The sequence below is a fragment of the Uranotaenia lowii genome, chromosome 3 (genome assembly GCF_029784155.1).
Source record: "Uranotaenia lowii strain MFRU-FL chromosome 3, ASM2978415v1, whole genome shotgun sequence".
NCBI classification, from domain to species: Eukaryota; Metazoa; Arthropoda; class Insecta; order Diptera; family Culicidae; genus Uranotaenia; species Uranotaenia lowii.
In genome coordinates, this window is record NC_073693.1 from 188,551,908 (window position 1) to 188,575,338 (window position 23,431).

General features: G+C 37.9%; 1 protein-coding gene and 1 long non-coding RNA gene across 2 annotated transcripts; one reads left to right on the top strand and one right to left on the bottom strand.

Annotated features, from left to right (window-relative positions):
• Window positions 1-1,630: 1,630 nt before the first annotated feature.
• LOC129755135 (protein ELYS-like) lies at window positions 1,631-9,301 on the bottom strand. Its single transcript, XM_055751487.1, has 10 exons — window positions 9,081-9,301; window positions 8,897-9,017; window positions 8,533-8,831; window positions 7,574-8,380; window positions 6,906-7,433; window positions 6,375-6,840; window positions 6,201-6,312; window positions 4,149-6,133; window positions 1,882-4,037; window positions 1,631-1,806 (listed from the first exon to the last, which is right to left on the bottom strand). Exons 1-10 carry the CDS (start codon window positions 9,184-9,186, stop codon window positions 1,760-1,762), a joined length of 6,627 nt encoding a protein of 2,208 aa, XP_055607462.1. The 5' UTR covers window positions 9,187-9,301; the 3' UTR covers window positions 1,631-1,759.
• Window positions 9,302-16,843: 7,542 nt separating this feature from the next.
• LOC129758059 (uncharacterized) lies at window positions 16,844-20,082 on the top strand. The gene is made up of 3 exons (XR_008739879.1): window positions 16,844-17,373; window positions 17,579-17,709; window positions 19,899-20,082. It is a non-coding gene; the product is annotated as an uncharacterized LOC129758059 (long non-coding RNA).
• Window positions 20,083-23,431: the final 3,349 nt, after the last annotated feature.

The window sequence follows — 23,431 nt, forward strand, 5'->3', positions numbered from 1 at the left end:
TTATATGCGAAAGAAGTATGTCCCGTTCTTAAGCGTGAAAGTATTCGTTGTTCTTGATGTGCCAGAGGATCTTTCCATTGGAAGGTATCCCCCTTGATTTTTCGTAGGAAATACTCTCTTGTTCCTTCTCGATCACAATTAAGCCAATCCTCGGCCCATTTATTTGCTATTGCTTTCTTTACCCATGATTTCAAGTCCGCCGCTGGGGCCGATTTGGTGATTCCCGCCTGTCGTCGACCCGACTTGGCGAGGCGGTCAGCCTCTTCGTTGCCAGTAATTCCACAATGTCCAGGAATCCAAATGAATGTGGTATCTGGTGCTGTTTCTAATTGTAGTCGTTGAAGCCATGGATGCGAGACCGTCTCGAATTGTAGTGTGGTGACGACACTGGCTGAGTCAGAGAGTACAGCGATTGGTCGGTCAGCCGGAGTCAGTACCTAATTGTCTTAATTTTGGTTTTGATTCTTTATTCTGTAGCCATTTTCACATTGCCAAAGTTCGCAATACTTCCTTGATTTTATTATAGTTTTTATTAGAATTTTGTTTTCGTAAAAATTTTAAGCAACTAGGTTAGTTGGTTTCTGTGATGCCTTTCCCTGGAGTAATTGTCTGTACCTGCATGATTCTTCCTGGACTAGTTTAAGTTGAATACTCAGAAGTTTTAGTGCTATCACGGATAAACCGTAAGCTCATTGTACGTGAAACGCTTAGGTTCAATGGGAAACGCCCAGACCAGTTTTATTTTTTAGCGAATTTTCAACTTGCAAAGATGTTTAACATATTTGATATTTTTACAACCGAGGGACTGTAATTATGCAAAGTGGCGAGTGTAATAAGTTTCGGTGAACAATCTGCGATGGTAAATGTGAAAAGTTTATCGATTCCGTGTTGGTATAATCGAACGTTTCACTTTCTTCTATCGAATCTCCTTTATTTTCTACCGAACAACCAAACAGAATATTCAAATCGAACAAACAATTTCCATCGGAAAAAATGTGGAAGTTCGGTACAACACTTGTGGTTAAAATAACTAAATATCTTATTGATTGAGTGCCTTCAGAACCACTTAAAATGGAATAGAATTTTTAATTCGGCTTGAAAGCGTTGAAACATTTGTTTTGTCGATTCAAAGTTTTTTTATATTCCTTTAACATAAAAATGTATGTCAAAAAATTTCATTAAAAAGTTTTGATTATTCAAATAGCTCGAGAAATGAAATAAAAAATCTTTTTTTTCTGATTTTATGATTGCTAATAGTTTGAAATGTTCAGCAGCAATGAATGATTATTAAGCTAATTACTCTATTGTCGCGAAAAATAAGGTCAAAAGCAAAACCATATACTAAGTTAAACGAAAAAAAACTTTCCATTTTACTTATGATACAAACAAATCTCAAATCCTTAAAAAAAATTCTAAAACATCAAAAGACGTCGCTTCTGTACAAAAAAGCCATTAAAATCCGAGAATTGAGTTTCTGATGTCTGAATAGGCTTATCGGATAATAAAAGCTTTTCCGAAGGAAAACGATTCAATCTAATATTCATAAAAAATATCAATATAGTAGACTGATATGTGTGCCGTGCCGTGCAACATTTTCTTTTTCTATTAAGACTTTAAAAATCACAGGACGTCGACCAAACACTCAGTTTATTAGCATCCTAACGTGTGCTTACAAGAATGTGACATTTAAACAAAAAATAAAACAATGAACAAACAACCTTTCCAAAGTCGTTTCCAGTTACAATCACTGTGGCCATTTTTACTGCTTCTTGGGTCTTCCTCTACGACGGGTTTTATTTGATTCTTCTGAAACGCAAAGATAAATGTGGAAGTTATAAATAGGAACATTGTTGGTCACAAGATTAAAACCCCGATAATTACCTTCTTCTTCGTTTATTGTTTCTAACGACGGCTTCTTAGAAGGGCTCTCGAATTCAGTGTCGACACTTTCGGCGTCACTTTGATGATCCCGCTTCGATGATCGAGTTGATCGACCGCCAGCTGCTTGGGCGACAACTGTTTTCGCTTTCGATGGTTTACTGCTATGGGATTTACTCGTTGATTGATGACTCATTTTGGAACGAGTTGATCGCTTCGACGTTTCACTCGAATTCGATATCAATGATTCGGGGTCGCTGTCGTTGGCCTCGTTTGATAGAGTTGTTCTAGCATCTTCTGGAATTGAACCCAACTTTCGCACCACATCCAAAGATTTTTCAATAATAGACGATTGATGACGAGTGAGACGACGATTAGTGGAATATTCCACGAATGATTCTTCTTCTGCCTTTGAAACCCCTGTTGAAGCTTTTGGTACGTTTTCTGAGATAGGGACAGACTCTTCAGAAATAGTTGGTTGCACTGGAGGTTTTAACACTGAAGATTGTCGACGTAAGCTTCGCCGACTTCCAGTGCTTGTTCTAGATTTTTCTGATTTGGCATCTTCCACCACGCTTTCATCGACTTCCTCAAAAGAAGTATTTCTGGACTCAGTTCGTTCCGGGGATGCTTCGGACATCTTGCGCTTTCTAGTGGGAGTCGAGCTCGCCAGTAAATCTTTTGCTAATGATGACGCTCTAGTTGATCTTTTTGGTGTTGAACCGACATTTTCCGGTGTAGCCAAATTATTCATTGAAGAATGTCGCTTACTTCTACCTATCGGTGTGTAAGGAGACTTATTTTCTAATGCCACCGAGGAAGCTCTTGTATTTCTTTTGATCGGAGTTAATTCTGTTTCTTCATTTCTTTCAATGGCAGACATTCTTCTGGTTTTAATGGTTCTTGGAGTTGAGGTGGATGGATCAGATATGTCCATCGACAATCTTCTCGTTTGACGAGGGGTTTTCGGAGTTTCATCAGTGATACTCGCCAACGTTCTTGGAACCATTCCTTCTAAAGAAGTTGATCCGGATTCTAATTTTCTGGGACGCGACGTTGCAGTACTATCTTTTTTTATTTCAGGAGTTTTTTGAGAAATTATTCGTGTGCTAGGCCCTTCCATGGGATCTTCTATTGCACTAGCAGTGTGCTCGTTGTAGGATATCTTCGCATCATCTTTATCTTCACTGTCCGATACACTGTGTGCCTCATTTGCAATCAATTCGGTAACTGGGCCAGTGGATAAATTAAGGGCGGCAGAATCATCACTTTCATCACTTTTACTGTTCTTTCTGTTGGCTTCATGTGCTTCGTCTGGTTTTACAGATAAATTTATAGCGGGTACTTCAACTTCATGAGCATTCTTGGGTTTACCCAAAAATTTATCTTCTTTCTGGATTGGAAGCGAATCCTGACGTATTGACGAAATTACCTGCATCTCAGCGTTACTAGGTTGGTCCACCCTTTCACCAATAGGCACCGACAAATCCCTTGCTTCAACTGTAGGAGATTCAGATTGATTAGCTCTTTCTCCGAGATTATTATCTGACTCTTGTGGTACAGATAAATCTTCAGCGCGGTGATGCTTCTCGCTGTCTACTTCCTGCTCTTCGGTAGCTTGCGGTGAAGCTTCATTGTGTGAAATGATATCTCGGCACAGAACCTGCTCACTAGTCTCGACATTGGAAGCCGACGACGTAGTTGTCGAAACTTGGGCATCGCTAGATTCTTCGGTATCCAATACGGCATTCCGGCGTTCTTGACCTACCAAAATGAGATCCGGAAGCGTATCCGAGTAAAAATCAGCAGGACATTGCCCACCAGCTAATGGTTTCGGCAATGACGATTCTGAGGGACTTTCTTTCTCTGATGATTCACTGCTTGCAACATTAACTTCTGGTACGGGTGCTTGTTCCTGTGCCCCAAATTTTCTATCATCATCTGAATCATCGTCATCATCACTATCTGAACTGCTACTATTGGATGAAATATCGATCACATCTCCGTCAAACGGATTTTCATCTCCAGATGAATCGCTCTGTTCGGTACTATTATCATCAGTGTCCTCAACTTCATCGGAATCTACTTCTATTGCCTCATCCTCAATTACAATTTCCTCTTGTATGGTATCCATTTTGAATACAGCTTCCTCTGTTCCTCTGAAATAACAAAAAATAATGTTTGAAAAATAGTAAGCCAAAATCGATCATAGGAATTTTTTTGTTTGAAAACCATTGGGAACAACATGTAATATAGAAATCAAAACATACCTCGGCCCACCTTGGACGTTCTCATGCTCCATTTCTTCATCTTCGACCACAACAACGGGATCGTCAGAGCTATTAGATTTTGATTCAATTATGTCTTTATTATTATCTCCTACAGCTGGAATAATGTTTGGGATTGTTTCTTGGTCATATTTTCCTTTCGTGGAGGGTAAAGATCGAAACGGATCCTCAATAACCTCAAGATCGTTTTCATCTACTGTTTCAGGCGGCTGATTTTCAACTGTCCCCTCATTAACGTTTTCCGTTTCCGTTGCAGCAATCGGCACATGCTGCAAATTTTTTCGAGCATTTGCCTCCAAAACCATCCGTCCAAGGGATTTTCGGCCAACTACCGTGGTTTTTGCAACATCAGACAATGGGTGATCGACAATCGCTGATGGTGCTTCCACCTGGATAACTTCTTCCGTTTCTTCCGTATCGGAAACGCCTTCTGTATCTTGACATACATTTTTACCTGATGAATCGTCATCAACATCTTCTATAATTATGGCAATGTTGTTTTGATCCGGTGTTACCGATCGGCTGTGAATGGACCGACGACATTTCGGGGCTCTCGTGAGAATACCTTTAATATCTAGGCAAGCCTCATCATCAAATGTATTAACTGAAACCTCGGGCGAGAAAAATTCATCACTTGAAGCAACGGAGTCATTAAGCATATGTTGAGGAATCGATTTTAATGGTTGTGAGAAATTTGGTTCCGCTAACTCTCTCATCGGCGACACCGGTAGATCAAAACGCAAAATTTTCTCTTCTATTTCATTGGGACGTTGACCAAGGATATTAATTGGCGGAGGCGAAATGCTTTTACGATGAATGAAGCTTTGTATCGATGCTGTAGACTTCAATATTCCATGCGGAGTGTAAGAATTTACACTTTCCGGTGAAGGTGGATTATAAGGAAGCATTTTCTTGATAACAGGAGTGGTCAGTTGGGCCGACGGAGACCGACTCAGTGATTTTTCGGAAATACTTGCCAATTGTTGGTTACTGAAACAAAAAGTAGGTTTCACAGGTTTGAATTCTGTTAAAACGCTTTTCGGTGCTGTGAGGGACACATGATGTAATGGTTCTGTATCGACCTTTCGTCGTTTTTTAGGCTGTTGATAGTCCATGAAAACATCTACTGGCCTGTTACGCCCATCTAACAACATATCTTCGTCCAGCTTGCGCTTTGGGCCTTTTGCATCTACCTTTATAGGATAACAAACGTTACTGCTTTTTGTTTGATTGCGAAATTGAAATATTCCAAGGCCAGGCTTCTCCAGGAAAGGTTGTGCATGTTCCAAAGGCTCTGCTGCTTCCTTAATAGCTATGATTGATTTATGGTAGATATGCCGTTTGAAATCAGCCCTTCCTCGAATCAATCGAGAACTCAATGGTTCAGCAAAAGTTGTCTTGGCCGGTTTGAGATCTTTCTGTTCGGCGTACGCCAGATACGATAAGTGCTGTGTTGTTGGTTCGAGAGAAGCATGGAATAGTGTGAGGGCTTCTTTAGGCGCCTCTAGATTATATTCGATGCTTCTTTTTTTGCTTAGCTTGTCTACCATTTGAACCGCTTCGACAAAATCCAGTTTTTGCAACAGATGAATAAAGTGCAAATTGTCCGCCATCGGTTGACTGGTTTTGGTTAAATATTCCCTCAGGATGTATGTTTCTTCATCGGAGAGCGCTAGGTCCAATAACACTTCATATTTCGCAGATTTCAAAGTTCCCTCGAAGAAACACCGCAGCAGATTGGTGTCGTGTTTGGAACGTTGTAACTTGAATGCTTCTGATATAAGATTATTTTCTAAAAGTGTTTTTAGCTCCAAAAAGGGTGAAATTGGGACACCTGGAGCGCGGAGAGCTCGTAGAGCTAGGTGAGGTGCATCGTACCGAAGTAAAGCAGATATGAGGAACTCACGTTCCCAATGAGAGAATCGCTCGCTTTGTGACATGGGTGATAAAAGTTCCTCTATAGCTCCCTAAAATTAAATTAATAAATAAAAATGTTCTGATGATTGTTATACTTAAATTAACTGATTGTCTTACATCAATAATACCGTGGTCTAGGAACCAAAAAGCCTGCGTACGCTTTATTACAGGCGAGTTGAGTTTGAACACCGCAGGGAATTTTATCAAATTTTGAATGATGCCCCCGTATCTAATATAATGATGATAGCAAAGAGTTATTGTGAGTTTATTACTAAACATTACTATTCTTACCGTCCATCACCTAGCACTGCATTCATATCCATAAAAGTATAGCACAGCAGTATATATTTAGTTTCAGTTGAAACATTTGGGACCAGTAAAGCTCGTAAAAGGTTTTGCATAGATTTAGGTGGATACACACCACAACCGTTATTCTCGATCCAAACTTTCTTAAGGGCCTCGCCAGGAAATTCCCGATCAATAAAATTATCGATAAAAAGGTACCGACAGCTTTGCTCTTCTACACTTCGCGGATTTCCTTTTTCTAATCGCTTTTCACTCAACATCGTTCGCTGGGAAGCGTAGTACGAATGAATCGCTTGATAAGGAAACGGAACCAACAAAAATTCTTCTGACAAGTTAACGCCATCGATGTTACCTTCCGGCAAAAGTCCCACGTTCAGAAGCCATTGCACAACTTCTTGGTAGTCAGCTGCTAGATGTATTGAGCTACCTTGAGCTTTAAGACCTTTGAATACTGAAAAGAAAACAAACGTTTCTGTTTACCACATATTAAACAGATTACTTTCAATACAACAATACCTTTCTCCGGAATGTACTGCTTGCATTGTTCAAAAATAACATCGCATAACATTGAAAGCTGCCGAAGTTGCCGTGAACAGTGGAGCAACGTTTTCTGTGTTCCGCAATCTATTCTGCGACCAGACAAGTCAAACAATGGTACGCACATAGAATTGCTAAGATCTTTCAGTGCCTTTGCCCTTGACCAAATCCAATTTGTTAAAGTAGACAGAGAGACGCCTTTTTCCGGTTCATGCCCCAGATGACTGCCGTCGGCCCAGCTTAGAGCGCATTGTTGTAGAAGAGAGTAACAGTTATATTCCAGTGCAATAGAAAGCAGAAACTCACGTTGCACATCGATAGCAGTCTCAGACGAATAGTTGAAATCTACAAATTGAGGAATCAGCGCCGCCCGTAGCATCACGTTGTACAATTTGGATGGTTCCATAAGGCATGAAGAGCCGCCTTGTTCGAAATACTCCAATATTTTGTTTTGTAATCCCGTCCAGTGATAACGGGCGCAATTGCCACTGCTTAACGCAACAATATCTACGATCAAAAAAAATTGAAAAAAAAACAAGAGAACGTGTTGATATAATTATGATTCCAAGTTTCTAAGTATTCTTTCGTTATTTAGTTCGGAATTTCATCAACAAAATAATAATACATGTTGATACAACCATACTAACCAAAACTTAGTGCGTTCGGGTAGAAGTGTTCCTCCGGTCTATGAATTGAATTGAAGGGTATTAATGAATCGACTGCCAAGTGGATTCCAGTAGCAGCTACTTTAATGTTGAATACGACTGTATGATTCAGATCAAATCGCCAATCACAGTTGAATGGCATTTCTGCTTTATACCATTGGTTAAGGTCAAAAACCAAAATGTTAGTAGATCGATCTGAGGCAACCCAACTAAGCACACACAACGTAACGACTTCTTCCTCTTGGCTGACCGATTTCATAATTGATTGAATACCTAAAGGAAAACTTCCTTCATCATAAGACGAAATATTAACACGTGTTCCGCAGGACAAGAATCGTTCGTACACATGACCATGCGATTCTACAAATTTTTCTTCGTACATTAGATTATGCATAACGGCAAAGGCGCCAGCCTCACCCGCGTGGAATGCCCAAATGTATACGCACGCCTTAGGATCATCAGTTGGTTCGACAAAGTTCATATTAATAATAGGTGTGTCTTCGACTGCTGGTTGTGCCACATACAGAATTCTCAACTCGAGCAAATCATACAATATCATTCTTCCATCGGCATACCCCACAGCTATTGACATCAAAGCGGGTAAATCTAGAATTGAAGTCACCGGGCTACACTCTTCTTCCAGCGCTTCCAGTTGAAGACCGAAATAAATGCCTCGGCGACTGAAAACACTATGTTTGTTGGATATTTGATCAACATCAACATTCGCAAATTCAACGTGACATGATGTTTTTTCAGGAGCATTCATCATTGTTCTTCGTCCAAAAATACCTAAAAATATCAATCCTTTTATTTATACAGCCTTGTGCGATAGGTAGAAGCAGGTAGCTTTAATTTAAACTCCATTCCAACACATAAATTAAATTAATATTTATCAAATTGAAGGTTTTTAAAAATCGCAAACAAAAACGATGAACACTTACAGTCTTCTACCACTTTTAGACAAGCGTCGACAAGGAGCAATTTTCCATTGGCCGTACCAACAGCTAAGCACCCATCGTAATTTGCAACTTGCCCGCGATTATATGTAAATTTGCTCAGCGGTTGGACAAAGGTTAACTTTTCGTAGATATCAATTGTTCCTAGCACTCGTCCGCTTTGAACACTCAGCACCACGACATTTCCGGAATCATCTTCCGACTGAATTCCAACCACAATTGTAAAGGAATCTATTTCATTAACAGGCATTTCTTGCACACTGCATATCACGCAATTTCTAGACCTGTAATGGAAAATCAATGAAGGTATCTGTCTCTCAATTATTACTTCCTAATTTTTTTTTCTTACTTGGAATCACTTTCAAAATTTTGCGACAAAACCTTCCTGCCACTTTGAGTGCAAAATATGTCTAAAAACGGCCCGTTGGCAGCCCAAGAAAACGCACCATCTCGTAGAAATCCTCCGGATCCTTAAATATAAATTGATTTCATCATGAAACTGGAGAAAGGGGAAAGTTAGCATCATAACTTACGGGCGTTATATTTATTGGCCTCATCGGAATCTCTATCCGGTTGTCCGTGCTCTGTGTTTATTTTAATAATCCGTTGTAGCTCTAGGTGGATTTCACTTGACCACATATTGACAAGAAGAATTTCGACAATTTTACATGAACAGGATGAATAATTGAAAAAACTATCGACAAACTCCCGGCACAAATTCAATGAGTGCAAGGTAAACAGAAAGCGCGAAGTGTGCCCATCAAAAATGGGTACAAAATGTCAAGCAAACTGTTCGAAAACGTATAACACACGCTTATTAAGAAACAAACAAGAATGAGTTCAAACAGTGAATTCGTTAAGCGATCATCTTCATCAGGCATCAGGGCTGACCGATAGGACCCGCTTAACAAAATAAATGCTTGGAATGCTTGAAAGAATGCTTGGATTTCAAGCATTCTTCAAGCATTCCTTCCATTGAATTCAAGCATTAAATGGCCCAACCGATTCTACTTGAAATGGTTTTCCCGGTTCAAATGACAGCTTACACACACATATGCTATGCTTGGTTTGTTTTGATTATGTGCATATGTGTTAGTGAACAAAAAAAAATGTGCGTGTGTATTTGTGAGTGCAGCTCATAAATGGGAATTCTGAAATGTTTTGTTATTTCGGAAGCATAATAAAAACATTCGAATCATTCAAAAAAAAAATATTCACATAAACTTTATTTCACAATTAACGTCTAATTATACACATTTTCTTCTCCTATTCAACACTATCCACTTGTTTAACTTCCGTTTCTATATTCACTTGATACCATACGCAGTTTTGTTTCCCGGACCGCTACCGCAGTTGTTGTCTTTTGGCCAATCATTTTTTTTCTGGATCAGGCCACCCCGAGCTCGTAGAATGTTGAAAAACTCCGGCAAACAGGGCTTTTCGGAAGAGAGTCAACCAAATTAAACTGCATTGCACCGCACTTTTTGCAAGCTCCCGCTGGGGTGATGAGGAGAAAATGTTTTTGCAGCAGCATTAGACCACCTTCAACTGAAATGAAAGTGAATTAAATCGACGATTTCTAGAATTATTACTGTAAGCTTACCTGTTCGACAACAAAAAACTCCGATGCTGCTGTTGGAAACGTTGGTAGCAAAATGGCCGTTGGAAACCCAAAGATTTTCCCAGGCCTGTTTGGATCACTAACACTCACATGTAGAAAGTCGTTAAAATGATCAACCATCTATCGTACAGAAAATGCACGGAGAATAAAAAAAAGGTAAAATCTACCGAGAAGCAGAGGTATTTTTTTTCCACCCCTCTTTTGAGGTAAATTTTACCTTCATTCACCTAGCAAAAAGGTAAATTTCACCTTTTTTTCATTCACCTAGCAAAAAAGTAAATTATACCTTTTTTCAATTCACCTAGCAAAAAGGTACATGTTTTATATTTCAGTTGGTTTGTATCATTGGAATACTATCTATTCAATAACAAAAACCCAGATTCATTCATATTGATTTTTTATTCATTTTCGCTCGAGTTTCTGCAGTTATATATGTCTTCTATATAAACATTATCTTACATCTAATGGCAATATTGGTGAATATGGAATATTTTCGTGAGCTGTTATCTGATTCATTGAATGCAACGAGTCTTATCAAAACTTAAGTTTTGGGTGAAGGTAACGGCTTACGGTGGAACCTTCAAGAAATCCTCTCAACTTAAAATGGGCAAGGCAACCGATTTAGTTCCATCTTTTCGCTGCCGATCCACTACTGCTGGCAACTGGCATTTGACCTTTGCTTGCAGGAGACGAATCTCTGGCTTCCGCTTTGTCGGAAATAACCCGGTGGTTCTACGTTGGCCTAAAAATAAAACATGTTGAGTTTTTTTTTCTAGAACATGCATCGTCATTCACCGACCGGATCAAAACCCTTAAGGTTCAATTGCTTTGGTTCAGTATTCCAATCAGAAATATTAAAACGGAATTTATAATTACCTGCCGCCGTACTTCGAGCGATGACCAGACCGACCAGCTCCCGCCTCCCAAACAACGAAAACTTTTTCGTGGTGATCCGGCCATTTAATCACCGTTTTTCTTTCCTTTATACTCCTCCGGGTATTGGTAACGAAAATTTGAAGGTTCCGAACCCGAATACACTCCAACAGTTCAGCTTGGAAGAATAACACGCAGGAGCACCTCAACTTGTTGTGGCCGCGGGGAGAGATGAATAATGGAAGCCTAACCCGGTTTCGGAACGGTTTTCAACGGATCCGTTCTTGATGAGCAGTATATCGATGGAATATCATAATGCATCATTTTAGCACCCTGGAATGTGTTTAAATATATTATATATGAATAAATGAAAAAGTAAAGATCTTATACTGTTGATTGTTATTTTGTTTCGAGTTCCGATTGTTGTTACGCATCATGCAAAACTTGTTTCCAAATGAAAAAAAAAAAAAACTTTTCCGCCTCATCCGGCCAGCTGGAGGACAATATTCGCTGTTCCGGATTGAAAAGAAAAACATTTCGTAACTCAGCAGGTGAAACAACACTTTTTCCTGAACAAAACAACCACTTAATCTCAATAAACAGATTCGGAAATAGTTACCTTTTTTTCGAGGTGAATTGTACCGTTTTGTTCAGCGCAATCCAGGTCAACTTCACCTCGCTACGAGGTAAGCTATACCTCGAAGAGGTAGAAAGTACCTTTTTTGCATTTACCTTTTTTTCTAGGTGAATTCTACCTTTTTTGTCTGCTCGATTCAGGTAAACTTTACCTCGTTTCGAGGTGAGTTTCACCTCGGTGAGGTAAAAGTTACCTTTTTGGATTTCACAAGCATTCACCTTTTTATCTCGGTAAATTTTACCTTTTTATTATTTTCCGTGTGGATTTATCTGTTTTGTAATTTATGATCATGTATATGTGCAATCGGTGCAATCAGCTGACTGGACGGATGCACGCTTGGAGTTAAAAACCCAAATTTATAGCATAGAACGCAACCCTACGCGCGAAATCGTTCGTTCAAGACTTTAAAAGGGCCTGCGGGTTGTGAAGAATTATGGCTCCATTATTTCACCTCTTAGAGCACCTGCAACGGTTCAGGCGTAAATATTGGTTTTAAGTATACCAGTTTAAGCAAAATTTGAAATTTCAGAATCGGCTAAAACACCCACTCCCCACCGGTGTAGGAGCAAATTTAAAACGGAAACACTTTCATTGCAGACATTCAATAATTGAGAAGGAAAAACCCATTTTATTAGAAAAATTGCATAAGTTTTGAGTTTCACGGTTAATTGTCTTAAAATGAATTCTACGAATATTCTTTTTGACAGAACAATGATTTAAACTATTCTACCAGGATTTCATTAATTTAAAAGCAAAAATGACTACACAACGAGAAAAAAAAGTTCAATTGAAACAATTCTTCAATTTATTCAATCAAATTTCTTTGAATCAATGGAATAAAATTTTGTTAAAATGAAATGAAAAAGCAATTTTTTTTTCAAGTTATTGCTGGCATTGATAAGGAAACGAGAAATGTTTATCCCAAAGTCGAAGGAAATTTTCCTTTGATTTGTCGACATTTTTGTTTGACAAAAACTTGTTTCACTATTTGCAAATTTATGTATGGATACAGAAAAATATGCTGATATTGACGAAAACTCCGAGCAATCCATACGAAACTAAACTGCCCCTACTTTCATAATAGTCCCATATGCAATAACAAGCAAGCAAGAAAATTAGCTTTTTCTGTTTTGGAATATATTTTGAAATTGTGACCACAACTTTCAGCATAAACGAAAAACATTAGATGGAATGTGTTCTAGGTTGTCATAATAAATCGTAACACCTGAAATTTTCAAAATTGGGTCATTGGTAAGGTCGGGAGCACCATTTTTTTCGTTATGGGACTGTTATGCGAGCATATTTCAAACCTTTTTTAAATCTACTCGCATAACAGTCCCATACAGAATATGTTTTTTTCACCAAGCTTCTTCCTAAGGCATAAATTTGATCATTTTTGAACCTTTCAATACAATTTTCATTAAAAGAAACATACTTTTGGAAAAAATATCGTGAATTCCGCATTGTAAGTTGAATCTTTTTACGATTTTTGATTACATCTGATAGTTTTTCGCTTAGGAAGATATTCCTTCCTTCTAACTGACCTGGCTTCGAAAACTAAGGTGTATAACTCGACATCGAGTGAGTGAAATCTTTTTTAAATGATTCAAAGTAATAAATCAAAGACTATTTCGCCGAAAGAAGCATTGAAAAGTAACCAAATTCGTGGTATTTCACATATGGGACTATTATGCGGGTATTTTCCGTATGAGACAGTCACAAGTTGATATTTTTTTCGAAATTTCTAGAACAAAATCTCTTTTTTTATTGTTTTATATTGAAGCCCTATGTTCAAAATGACAAACTGTCAGGTTAGATGAAAATTGACGAAAATTCATATGGGACTGTTAGAGCAAACGCACTAATACGGGAGTAAACGCGGCCCGGATTTGCTCATTTCAGCGGACCGGTTTTAGGATACACACTCTTTCGCGCACCGGGCGGCACCATTTATCATTTTTAAATTTAGCATAGCACTGAGAAAACTTTTGGCAGAAAATCTTAAACTCATACGAACCGAGTAAATTTTCGGCGTCGTGAGTTGTTTTGTTTAAATTTCGATGAATGGTGGATCTTAAAAGGGCCTGGGTTGTTGGCGGTTCTTCGACGGGTGTGCTGCTATCTGTATAAAGTGACATCAAAGTCGACATCCTAGTTAAACATGCCCTACAGCAGCAGCAGAGCGAAGCAGCTTCGAGCGACCAGCAATCGGATCCGGTGGCGAGTGCAGCAAGAACTACCGGGCAGCAGCTGCCGGGATTATCCAAAAGTCAGCGGAACCTGCGCGAAATATGCCTCCACTATTAAGCAGGAGGTTTTCCGCCGCTGGTCCCAGGACTTCGGCATCGAAACCTTTCGCCCAGGTGTAGCGAGATGGAGGAACATGTTGTCATTGACCCGTTCAAACCAATCTATGCTGAAGATACTGCTGATGGAAACACCCGGCCAGCGTTTCAGCGACTTAAATAAATAAACTTCTACTTTAAACAACAATAATTCGACTCCATACATCCTCCTAATCGTGTTTGCAGCTAGCCGATTCATTAAAAGGTCATCCGATCGATACAGAATAAAAGAAAAAATTCGTTTTATAATTATCATTATTTATTTTAAAGCATCACGTACTCGTTGAAATGGACAAAATTTAGCCATTGGGGCAACAGAATTCAACATCCTCCATTCGTATTTTGCTAGATCGGATGGATAAAGCTCGAGGCTGGCTCCCATGAATGCATGAGACCGCTGCCAGCTTAGTCGGTGGAATTCTTTTCGACTTCTATCCTCAAATCATCACCGCTTCCGATAGCAGTACGTTTGGTCACCGAACGTTTCCTGGAAAACAAAAGTGTCGTCATTTTCAGTTGAAAATATACAAGAAGCATCCTCACTCAATTCTTTTTTTTTGCCCGGTGTGACTGACTCCGGTTCCCAAGCTTGTGTTGAAGTTGGTGACTGTTTCGTGTCATTAGCCTTAGCCGGAAGAAAGCCATTAGATATCCGCTCCAGCAGTTTGACCAGCAAGCCCTGCGAAATACTCCACGACTTTTTTTATGAGCGTGGGGAGAGTTTCCAACATTGGGTCATCCATATGTTCTTCGGAGGGGTTTTTTGCAGCACTTGTCGCCGGGAACTCTTGGTGCACCGGAGCACTGTGTGAGCTGGCGGCACCTTAAACAATGCAGTTTCACTTTTCACTTTTTCTCGACCATGAGCTGCTGCTGCTGCTGTCGTCATTCTCGACTGAGGCACCGCTCGGAAGCGGGGGAAGCTTGGACGGGTCCAGCTCGATCGGTAGCGCAGCGTTGTTTCCTTTAATGGTCCGTCTAATGGGTCTGGTGACGATTAAAAATTAAAATCGATCCGTGGCAAACTGAATTCTAAACTGAATGTCAACAAACTTTACACTCTGAACGTAATTTGTTAACTCAGCATTAAACGGTAGATTTTTTTCAGTGCATGTTTGCTCTCGCCCCTTTCTAGTGAGCAAATTTGGTGATTTTGTCGGTCCCGACGGCAACGGCCCTATTTTTCTCACCTTCATACTCACCCCCGCCCAACAAACATTTTTGCTGATTAAAAACGCCAATTCTCTGATCGTATGCTGTGTTAAGGTGCTGATTGCTGTTTCAGCTTTCTGGCTGAAGAACGAAATACTTCAGCGCTGTTTCAGCATGTAAGGAAGTTTTATTTCAGCCAATAGAAAGTAGGGGAAAATTGGTTGAAGAATAACTCGTTCAGCCTTTGTCCAACCATTTTTGACACCATTCAAATTTGACAGGCGTCAGCTGTACAAGGGTAACTTCGACAGCGACTTTCAGCTATATCAAAATTTCTGTTGTTGTCATTGATCAACCAATGCATGATAGCGAATGTATCGAAATAAGAATTTTTTTAATCGTCTAATTATTCGTAGTTTCTCATTTTGCTTGATAAAATGACTCCCGGGAAAGCTTCTTTTCATTTGCGAAGCATTTCAATTTCAATTTCTTCATGTGAAATTGACCTTGGTTGGGATATATTTCGGTCGCTTAAGAACGACACTTTTCTTATGCTCCACAGAATCCATAGTTGGTTCTGCGTTCTGCGGCATGAGACCAACAAGTCGAAGGTTTAGAGTTCGAGACCAGTTTCAATGGAGCAAAAACAACAAGAGAGGGGAAAAATAGCTGGCAAACATCGGGCATACATCGGTCATCATTATTTTTGTTTTTTTTTTTTTGGTGATCCGTCAATTGACGTTTCATGGCAACTTCGCTGATTAATTTCTCCAAATGTCGATGTTTAAGAGCTGAACAGCAGCTTCTCCCTGAATTTTGGTTGCCTTCTTTCAGCAAGATAGCTGATTTAAAATTATAACGAAATAGTGTTTCAGCGGTTGTTCAGCGAAAAATGTTTGTTGGGCGGTGCGGTATGAAAGTCATAAAACTCGTGAGCATTTTCACTTTGCTCGCGATTGCTGCGGATGCCCTTATGCGAGTAGGGGCAGTAAAAATATCTCAATATCTCAAATAATACAAAAATTATTGAACAAACAATAAACATTTTCTTATTTATTTATAAAATCGAGAATAACGTGACATCTATTATTTATACTTGATATGGTTTTTATTAACATCTTTTCTCAATGTATCTTACGTATAGGGTGGTTGAAGCTAAAAAAACATTCAAATAATATCTCAAAAAGAAATTATTATCACACCCAATGTTACCCAAACATGTGTGAAAGAAATCATTGTTGGCTAAAATTTTCTCACCGTGAACTAAATCGGTCTGTCGTATAATTTGAAATCCTGTTCCAAATTTGCATGAATTTGGAACAAAGGCGTATAACTGTTGGGAATTTTGAAATCGATAACTGTGCTAAAACAGCAATTTACGCCACCGGTGCCAGCCGGATTGTTTTAGCGTGGTCGAAAACCGTGTTTTGCATCTACCGTTGGGACAGCCCTTATGTTTATAAACACTACACACCAAAAATTTTATAAAATTAAACGAGCCAGAAACGCTTGGAGACCTAATTTTTTTGGACACAATTTAAAAATGATCTAATTTTAAATCATTTAACATTTAAATATTATGGTTGTAAAGATAAAGAAGGAGAAAATTAAGCCTCAAACTCAGTTTCGTGTTTTGTATGATGTAAAATTAAGACAATGAAAACATAAGATTAAAAAGTTTGTTTTGTTTCGTTGTCGTCAAACTACGGTGATTGTTACGAGCACCTGGAATGATATCGTCATTTAACGTGATAAAGTTTAGCAATTCTTTGCTTTAAATTTTCAGTGAAACCGTCAAAAAAATGCCTGGGCATACGATTCGTTAAGTTCGTTAGATTTTCGTCGAGTTTGTGTTTTGTTTACAAATTGACAAACAGCACAAATCGTGCGCTCGACAGTGACGGTGATAAAGTTGTTCAATGGGCCCCCGGTGATTGTTTCTTCCGTTTTTTCGAGACGGCAGTCAAGTTGCGTTACTGTTATCGATATAAGGACAATTGTGCACAGTTAGAATCTTTCCAAAATCGAATGGGTCCCAAACTTGAACAAGTTCCGAACTGCGACAGGTTAAAAGCACCACCGGCTGCGTCTACATCAAACGTTATGATGGATCATTTGAGGAAAGTATCAACATTGGAATATGACGATCCGAATGATCAGCTCCCGGTTGAACCAAATTTTTTGCCGAAATAATCCAGGTTAGTAATTTAATTCAATATCCGGTCCCTGCAAACTCGTAGCGATGCTAGCAGTCCAGCGGTGATTGTTAGTCACGTGACGGGAACGGGGTTTCTGGAATGACTGAACCAAGTGATCCGTACTGCATTCTCTCTACTTGTTTAATGGCATTTAATATTTCGATACATAATTTCAGCATAGTTTAAATATTATGTTTTCTTTCAGGCTCTAAATATTCCTTCAATCAAAGTGGTTGGATTGAAAAGTGATTTTAAATATGTCGACTTAAGATTCCGCATCACTGACGGAAATAACATGAAAGCAGCTGATGTCAAAACGAAAGTGTCACAATAAGCGTAAGTTTAAGTTTATTACTACTTACTTAGTAGTAACCCCTAAATACAAACTTTTCGAGCACTATCCGAACTGCAAGGTGGAAAATTTAGCATGAAAATCAACAGCAGTGTTCAATATTCAATTGGTTCCTGCGTGATAAAGCAATCAAACCCTTTCATCGTATTTAGTATGTGGTCGTTACTTAACTTACTTTTTTCTGGGATTTTTTCAATTTTTCCCTACCATTACGACAAAGGTGAAGGCTGGATAAGTGAAAAATACTATCATCCTTTTATTAGACCTGCATTGAATCTATTAATAATAAAATGTTAAAAGAAAAGTTTTTTTACCAAATGAATATGATGTTAGATAATACTTCTGTTTTTTTGTTGCTTAGATAATGCCTTAAAGATATCAAATTATCACAAATGTGGAAGTCTGGGAAGAAATCGCGCAAAAATTTGATTGCTTCAATCATATGTAATTAATTTCATATTAAACCTTATTTTGTAAACGATATCAAAACTCAGTCCTAACTAATAATCGACATAAATTTACATAAAATAATGCTTAAAATAAAAAAAATACAAATATTATTCCAATTTAATAATTGTTTGACCTAACAAATAGATCAATGAATAGACCTAACATTTTTAACATCGCGTATACATAAATTTGCACACTTCTACACAACGTCGTCACATTTAAACGTCAAATAAAAAAAAATGTCTCCGCGTCGTGATCGGTCGTCGGTTATCTGTCGTGCCCGTGCATGTAGATCTTGTATTTCAGTTTTTACAAAAAAAAAAAAAATATTTAACTTGTGAAGGTTTGTAGTGGATTTATTCTCACTTTAATTCAAAATCTGTGAGTTCAGATTTTTAATTCAACAGCTGCTGGCAGTATTCACGGATAAAATGAGGAATAAAACTACTTCCGGAAATATGAAAACTTTCTTGGATAGAGCAATGGTCAAAATCTTTGGTAATTGATAAGTTGGCGTCTAAATTCGTTTTTTTATTTGATTTGTGGTCCTGACGTTTTTTCTAATCTTTTTTCAGCTATTTTAGCGATTTTCCCTGAATTCACATTCGCCGCAGAGGAGGCTTCAAGAAGACTTTCCGGAATTTCACCTTTTGCACCTCCTAATTAAGCTTATGCAAAAACCAAGCGACGTTTCATGCAAAGACTTCACCGCAAATGATGATGAAATGTGATATTTTGTTTCCAGGATTTTCTATAACTGGTGAAGATCCGCAAGACCTAGAGGGAGGCTTTTCCACTAAAAGCCAGCCGTCCTAAAATTCGCTGGCGGTTGCTCCGGAGATGTAATCTTCATAGGCAAAATTTCTAGCCAGGTGGAGATAAAGCTGGAAATGTTCGGACATTTTTTCGATTTCTGCGAATCTATTCTCACCTACAAACCGATCAATTGAATGGGATCAACGGTGTGAATGTGATTGCGAGTTTATAAGAAAAGTGTAAATCTCGTTCCACTACCTACATGCTGAACGAAAATTGCGAAATGGCTACTAGTGAAAAATTAAAACAAAATAAGCTTTGGTGCTAATAATTTTTCAATAAGTTAGAGAAAAATGTGAACTATAAACGACAACTGAAAATGAAATATTTTGGGTTGGTTTTTCTTCATTATGGGTTAACGACCTAGTAGACTAAATAGGAGAAAAAAAGGAATTCGCATGAGTTAATCGACACCTTTATTTGTAGAACTATCTTAATCTCTGAGGTTTTTTTTCTTGTGATTTTCATTCTACGGGATGATTCACCCCTAAGAAAAATCTCTGAGCGGGAACATTACCTTTTGTTAGATGTTCTTATTATCATTCCCTTACAAATTTTTTACAAAATCCTTAAAGGCACATTCAGATAACCAGCAAGAGCTTTTAAATAAAATTCGATAAAAAAAACATGTCGTTTGAGCTTACATTCAACGCAGCTTTGAATTTTCCAAGCGACGATGTAATTTGGAAACAAAACTAAAATTTATGTCTTATGCAATGATCAAAAAATTTGCATCGTTATGGATGCTAAATCAAACGATTCAGTTTCTGCTGAATTCTAGTTATGCAACAAAATAATCAATCATAACTGAATTAACACATACTTATGCATTCATCTAGAATTTATTCCATCTAAAAAGTTTAATAACTATTAACACTTTATTCTTACATTTGTTTCATTAACACAGATGGATTGCGACGTTTATGTATCAAGTTTGATCCGAAATCGAGTCTTAACGTCCTACATTGAAGAAAACATGTTGGTGTGCAATTGTTTGTTAATTATAAGTACCATTAAGTTATCGTGAAAATTCTTTTATTCGTTATTAGATGGAATACAGTAAAAAAAAAGATTTGTCAAATAAACTGCAATTATACTACATATTTATTCAACAGAGATACATGTTTTCATTATTTCTCTGAAAAAAACCCCTTAAATATCTTTTTGAAAATTTACGTCTGCTGAAATTAAAGGGGATATGGCTTTCTGTCAAAGATAATCTAATTTTAGATTAACTGCGATGTTTTTATTTTGTGCATCCATTGTGACATAAATTTACGTCTTTTTCGCTAAGAATTTATATCTTCGTAAAATTATGGCTCCAAGCGTTTGTGTCCTTCTGCGTTGTAAATTTATGTCAAAAGTGATGCTTCAATTTTGTGCATCCAATTTGACATAAATTTACACCAAAAAATTAATAGTGTGTATAGTGTTTATTAAGTTCAACGCAATGAGTTTGTGGAAGCTACTGGGAAATTTTTTAAGTATAAGAATGAAATTTATGTTGTTTTTTTCCTTTCGTAATTTTTGTTTTGTTTCTATTCTGATTAAAATGAAAAAATTATTTTCATCAAATTTTAACACTAACACTGCACTATGGGACCGTTTAGATGCCACGTGGACAGAAAAATGAGCTTTTTGATCCCCTCCTCCTCCTCCGTGGACAATTGGCAAGTTCAGATTCATCCGCTTGGACATATCTGATGCAGCGCGCATACTTTGATCCCGGTAGGCCGAGGCAAAGGGAAATAACAAAATCCTCCAGAATTTTATCACGTTAAGTCATTTGATATTTTTTGAATATTTCCGAGCAAGCCTCGAAAATTATCCTTCTGGAAACGGCGGAGCAGCAGCATTAATTTAGTTTATTGCATTGGTTTGAATAAAAAAAAATATGCTATTGATGTAATATATGATTCAATAAAAAACAAGTCCTTTAAAAAATAAAAAGGAAAAACAATTATGCAGATAAATAAATGCTCAAATTAATTTTAATTAACATTTGAGAATAAAAAAAGAAAAAAATTCTTCAAACTTCGAATTTCTCTCATCAATCTACCGACCAGTGATTTTACTTTCTTATAGAATGATTTTCAATCAAACTTTTTTAATGCTGAAAAGCATCCGTTAAACAGATTCTGTATTTCATCAACAATTATTTAATTAGGTTTTGCCTTTTTCTGACACATTCTTGCAGGTTCATGCGTGTTAATTCGCTCAAGTTTCGTTGAAGTTTTTTAAGGCGATAAATAATAATTTGTTCCATTAATGGTTGTTCTAAAAATATTCAAAATAACACAATAAGATTTTTGGTAGTTCCCATGTATCGAGCAACATTTTTATATATGCATGCAGAAAAAATCCAAAATATGAGCGCTAATAATCATAGCAGCTTTGCCTACTAGCGACACGTCGCATACGTCGCGACGTTGAAAATGATAACGACGCACCGCAAGTTTCCTAGGAGACCTGGAGCATGCAATTGATGGCCTAAGGCTGATGTCATGCTGAAACAACTAGCAACGCAACGCAACGCAACGTTCCAATAAGATTGCGTTGCATTGCATTGGTATGTCATGCTGGCGCGACCTGTCACTTTGAAATTCCCTACAAATCATCACTTCTCTACATCTGATAATGCTTTGAATCGTCTCCTTTCTTTCCGGAGCCATCAAAAACTCATCAAATCACGACCCGGATTGCAAGAATGCCCAAATTTGTACCGACAAAATTCCTTGTTTTTTTTTGCCGGAACTAAGAATTCATGAAAATTTTCTCGCCGATTAAGATATTTTTTAGTTTATTATCACAAGTTCGGACAGATCTTCGTACTATTGTGCTTAAAACCCGGAATCACTGCTTCAAATCGAGAAAAAACAATGTTCCTATTGGATTTCCTACTAGTCGCGCTACTAAACACATTGGCATCAGATTGGTCGCGCTACACAAAGCGACCAGTATGACAGGTCTGCGCGATTTCCATGGAGATCAAATGAGAGCTGGTTAGTCGTGTGAACGTTGCGTTGTAGGTCGCGTTGCTAGTTGCTTCAGCATGACATCAGCCTAAGAGCAAGTCCAATGGTGTTGGGAAAAAGTGGTAGGAATTTTGACGTCTGTAGCACAGATGGGAATTTTTCTATCGTGAAATATAGACCAAAAAAGTTGGCCGTCCACCGGTGTGATAGAATACGAAGGTATAAAATTGAAAGCAACCAGCGATGCCAAGAGAATTTGCTTTTCAGTAATTTTACTGACTTTTTGTATTTTGAATTCACCGTTTGAAATTTGAAATCAAATTCATTTTACTTGATCATTAACTTGAAATAGTAGTGCCAATATGAAAATTTTATAATTTAGATGTATGAATAAGTATTGTTTAAGTTATAATGCATCCCAATATTAAACTGTATTCTGCAGAATTAGGAGTTTTGTATTGGAGGGCATTTGATTACACGAGTTGATAAAGTTTTTGAACTCTTTCTAAAACTTTCATTTTCAAAGTGATAATTAAGTAAGTGACAAATAAAATGTATAGATATTTCAGACACAAGCTGAATTTTACTCCCGATACGACGCCCTACGTTTGATATGATTGACACTTGTCGAATTCTTCTCCGTTTTCTAAAGATGATGGATCCATTAAAGACGGCGTTCCGAACTTGTTACCGGACATTCCGACGGAATATCTTTTTCAAATAAAAAAGCGAAACAATTTCCTACTCCCGAAAACCGCTCAAACAAAACATACAAACAGAATTTATTTATTCACCCAGCTATCTGGCATCTCTGCGCCTCAAAATGTATTCGATTGGCAAGGGCATGAAAAAAATTGGCTGTAAGTATTAAAGAGTTGATTAACTTCATTGCAAATCGTATCAGTTTAAGTGATGAATGCATTGTTTAAAAGTAAAACAATATTTTCTATTAAAATCCTTAGATTGCTTAATTTCCTCTTTTTTTCCCTTAACCGAGGTTTCAAACATAAGAAAGATGGCAGCACCGAAGCGTTTTACGCACGAATACTGTTTTGCAACGCCGGCTCTATCACTCGGTTCGGTGTTGTAAATTATCGCGTTTTTCTATCACCCTCAGCCAAAAAGTGTTATACGATGCAAATTTTGCAGCACGAAACTGTTCGAATATCAGATTTTCCCAACACCGGTGGACGGCAAATGTGTTGTGATGTGATGTAAACCTTCAAAATTTCCAACTCCATCTCAACCAGTGAACTTGCTCTAAGAGCAAGTCCAATGGTGTTGGGAAAAAGTGGTAGGAATTTTGACAGCTGTAGCACAGATGGGAATTTTTCTATCGTGAAATATAGACCAAAAATGTTGGCCGTCCACCGGTGTGATAGAATACGAAGGTATAAAATCGAAAGCAACCAGCGATGCCAAGTGAATTTGCTTTTCAGTAATTTTACTGACTTTTTTTATTTTG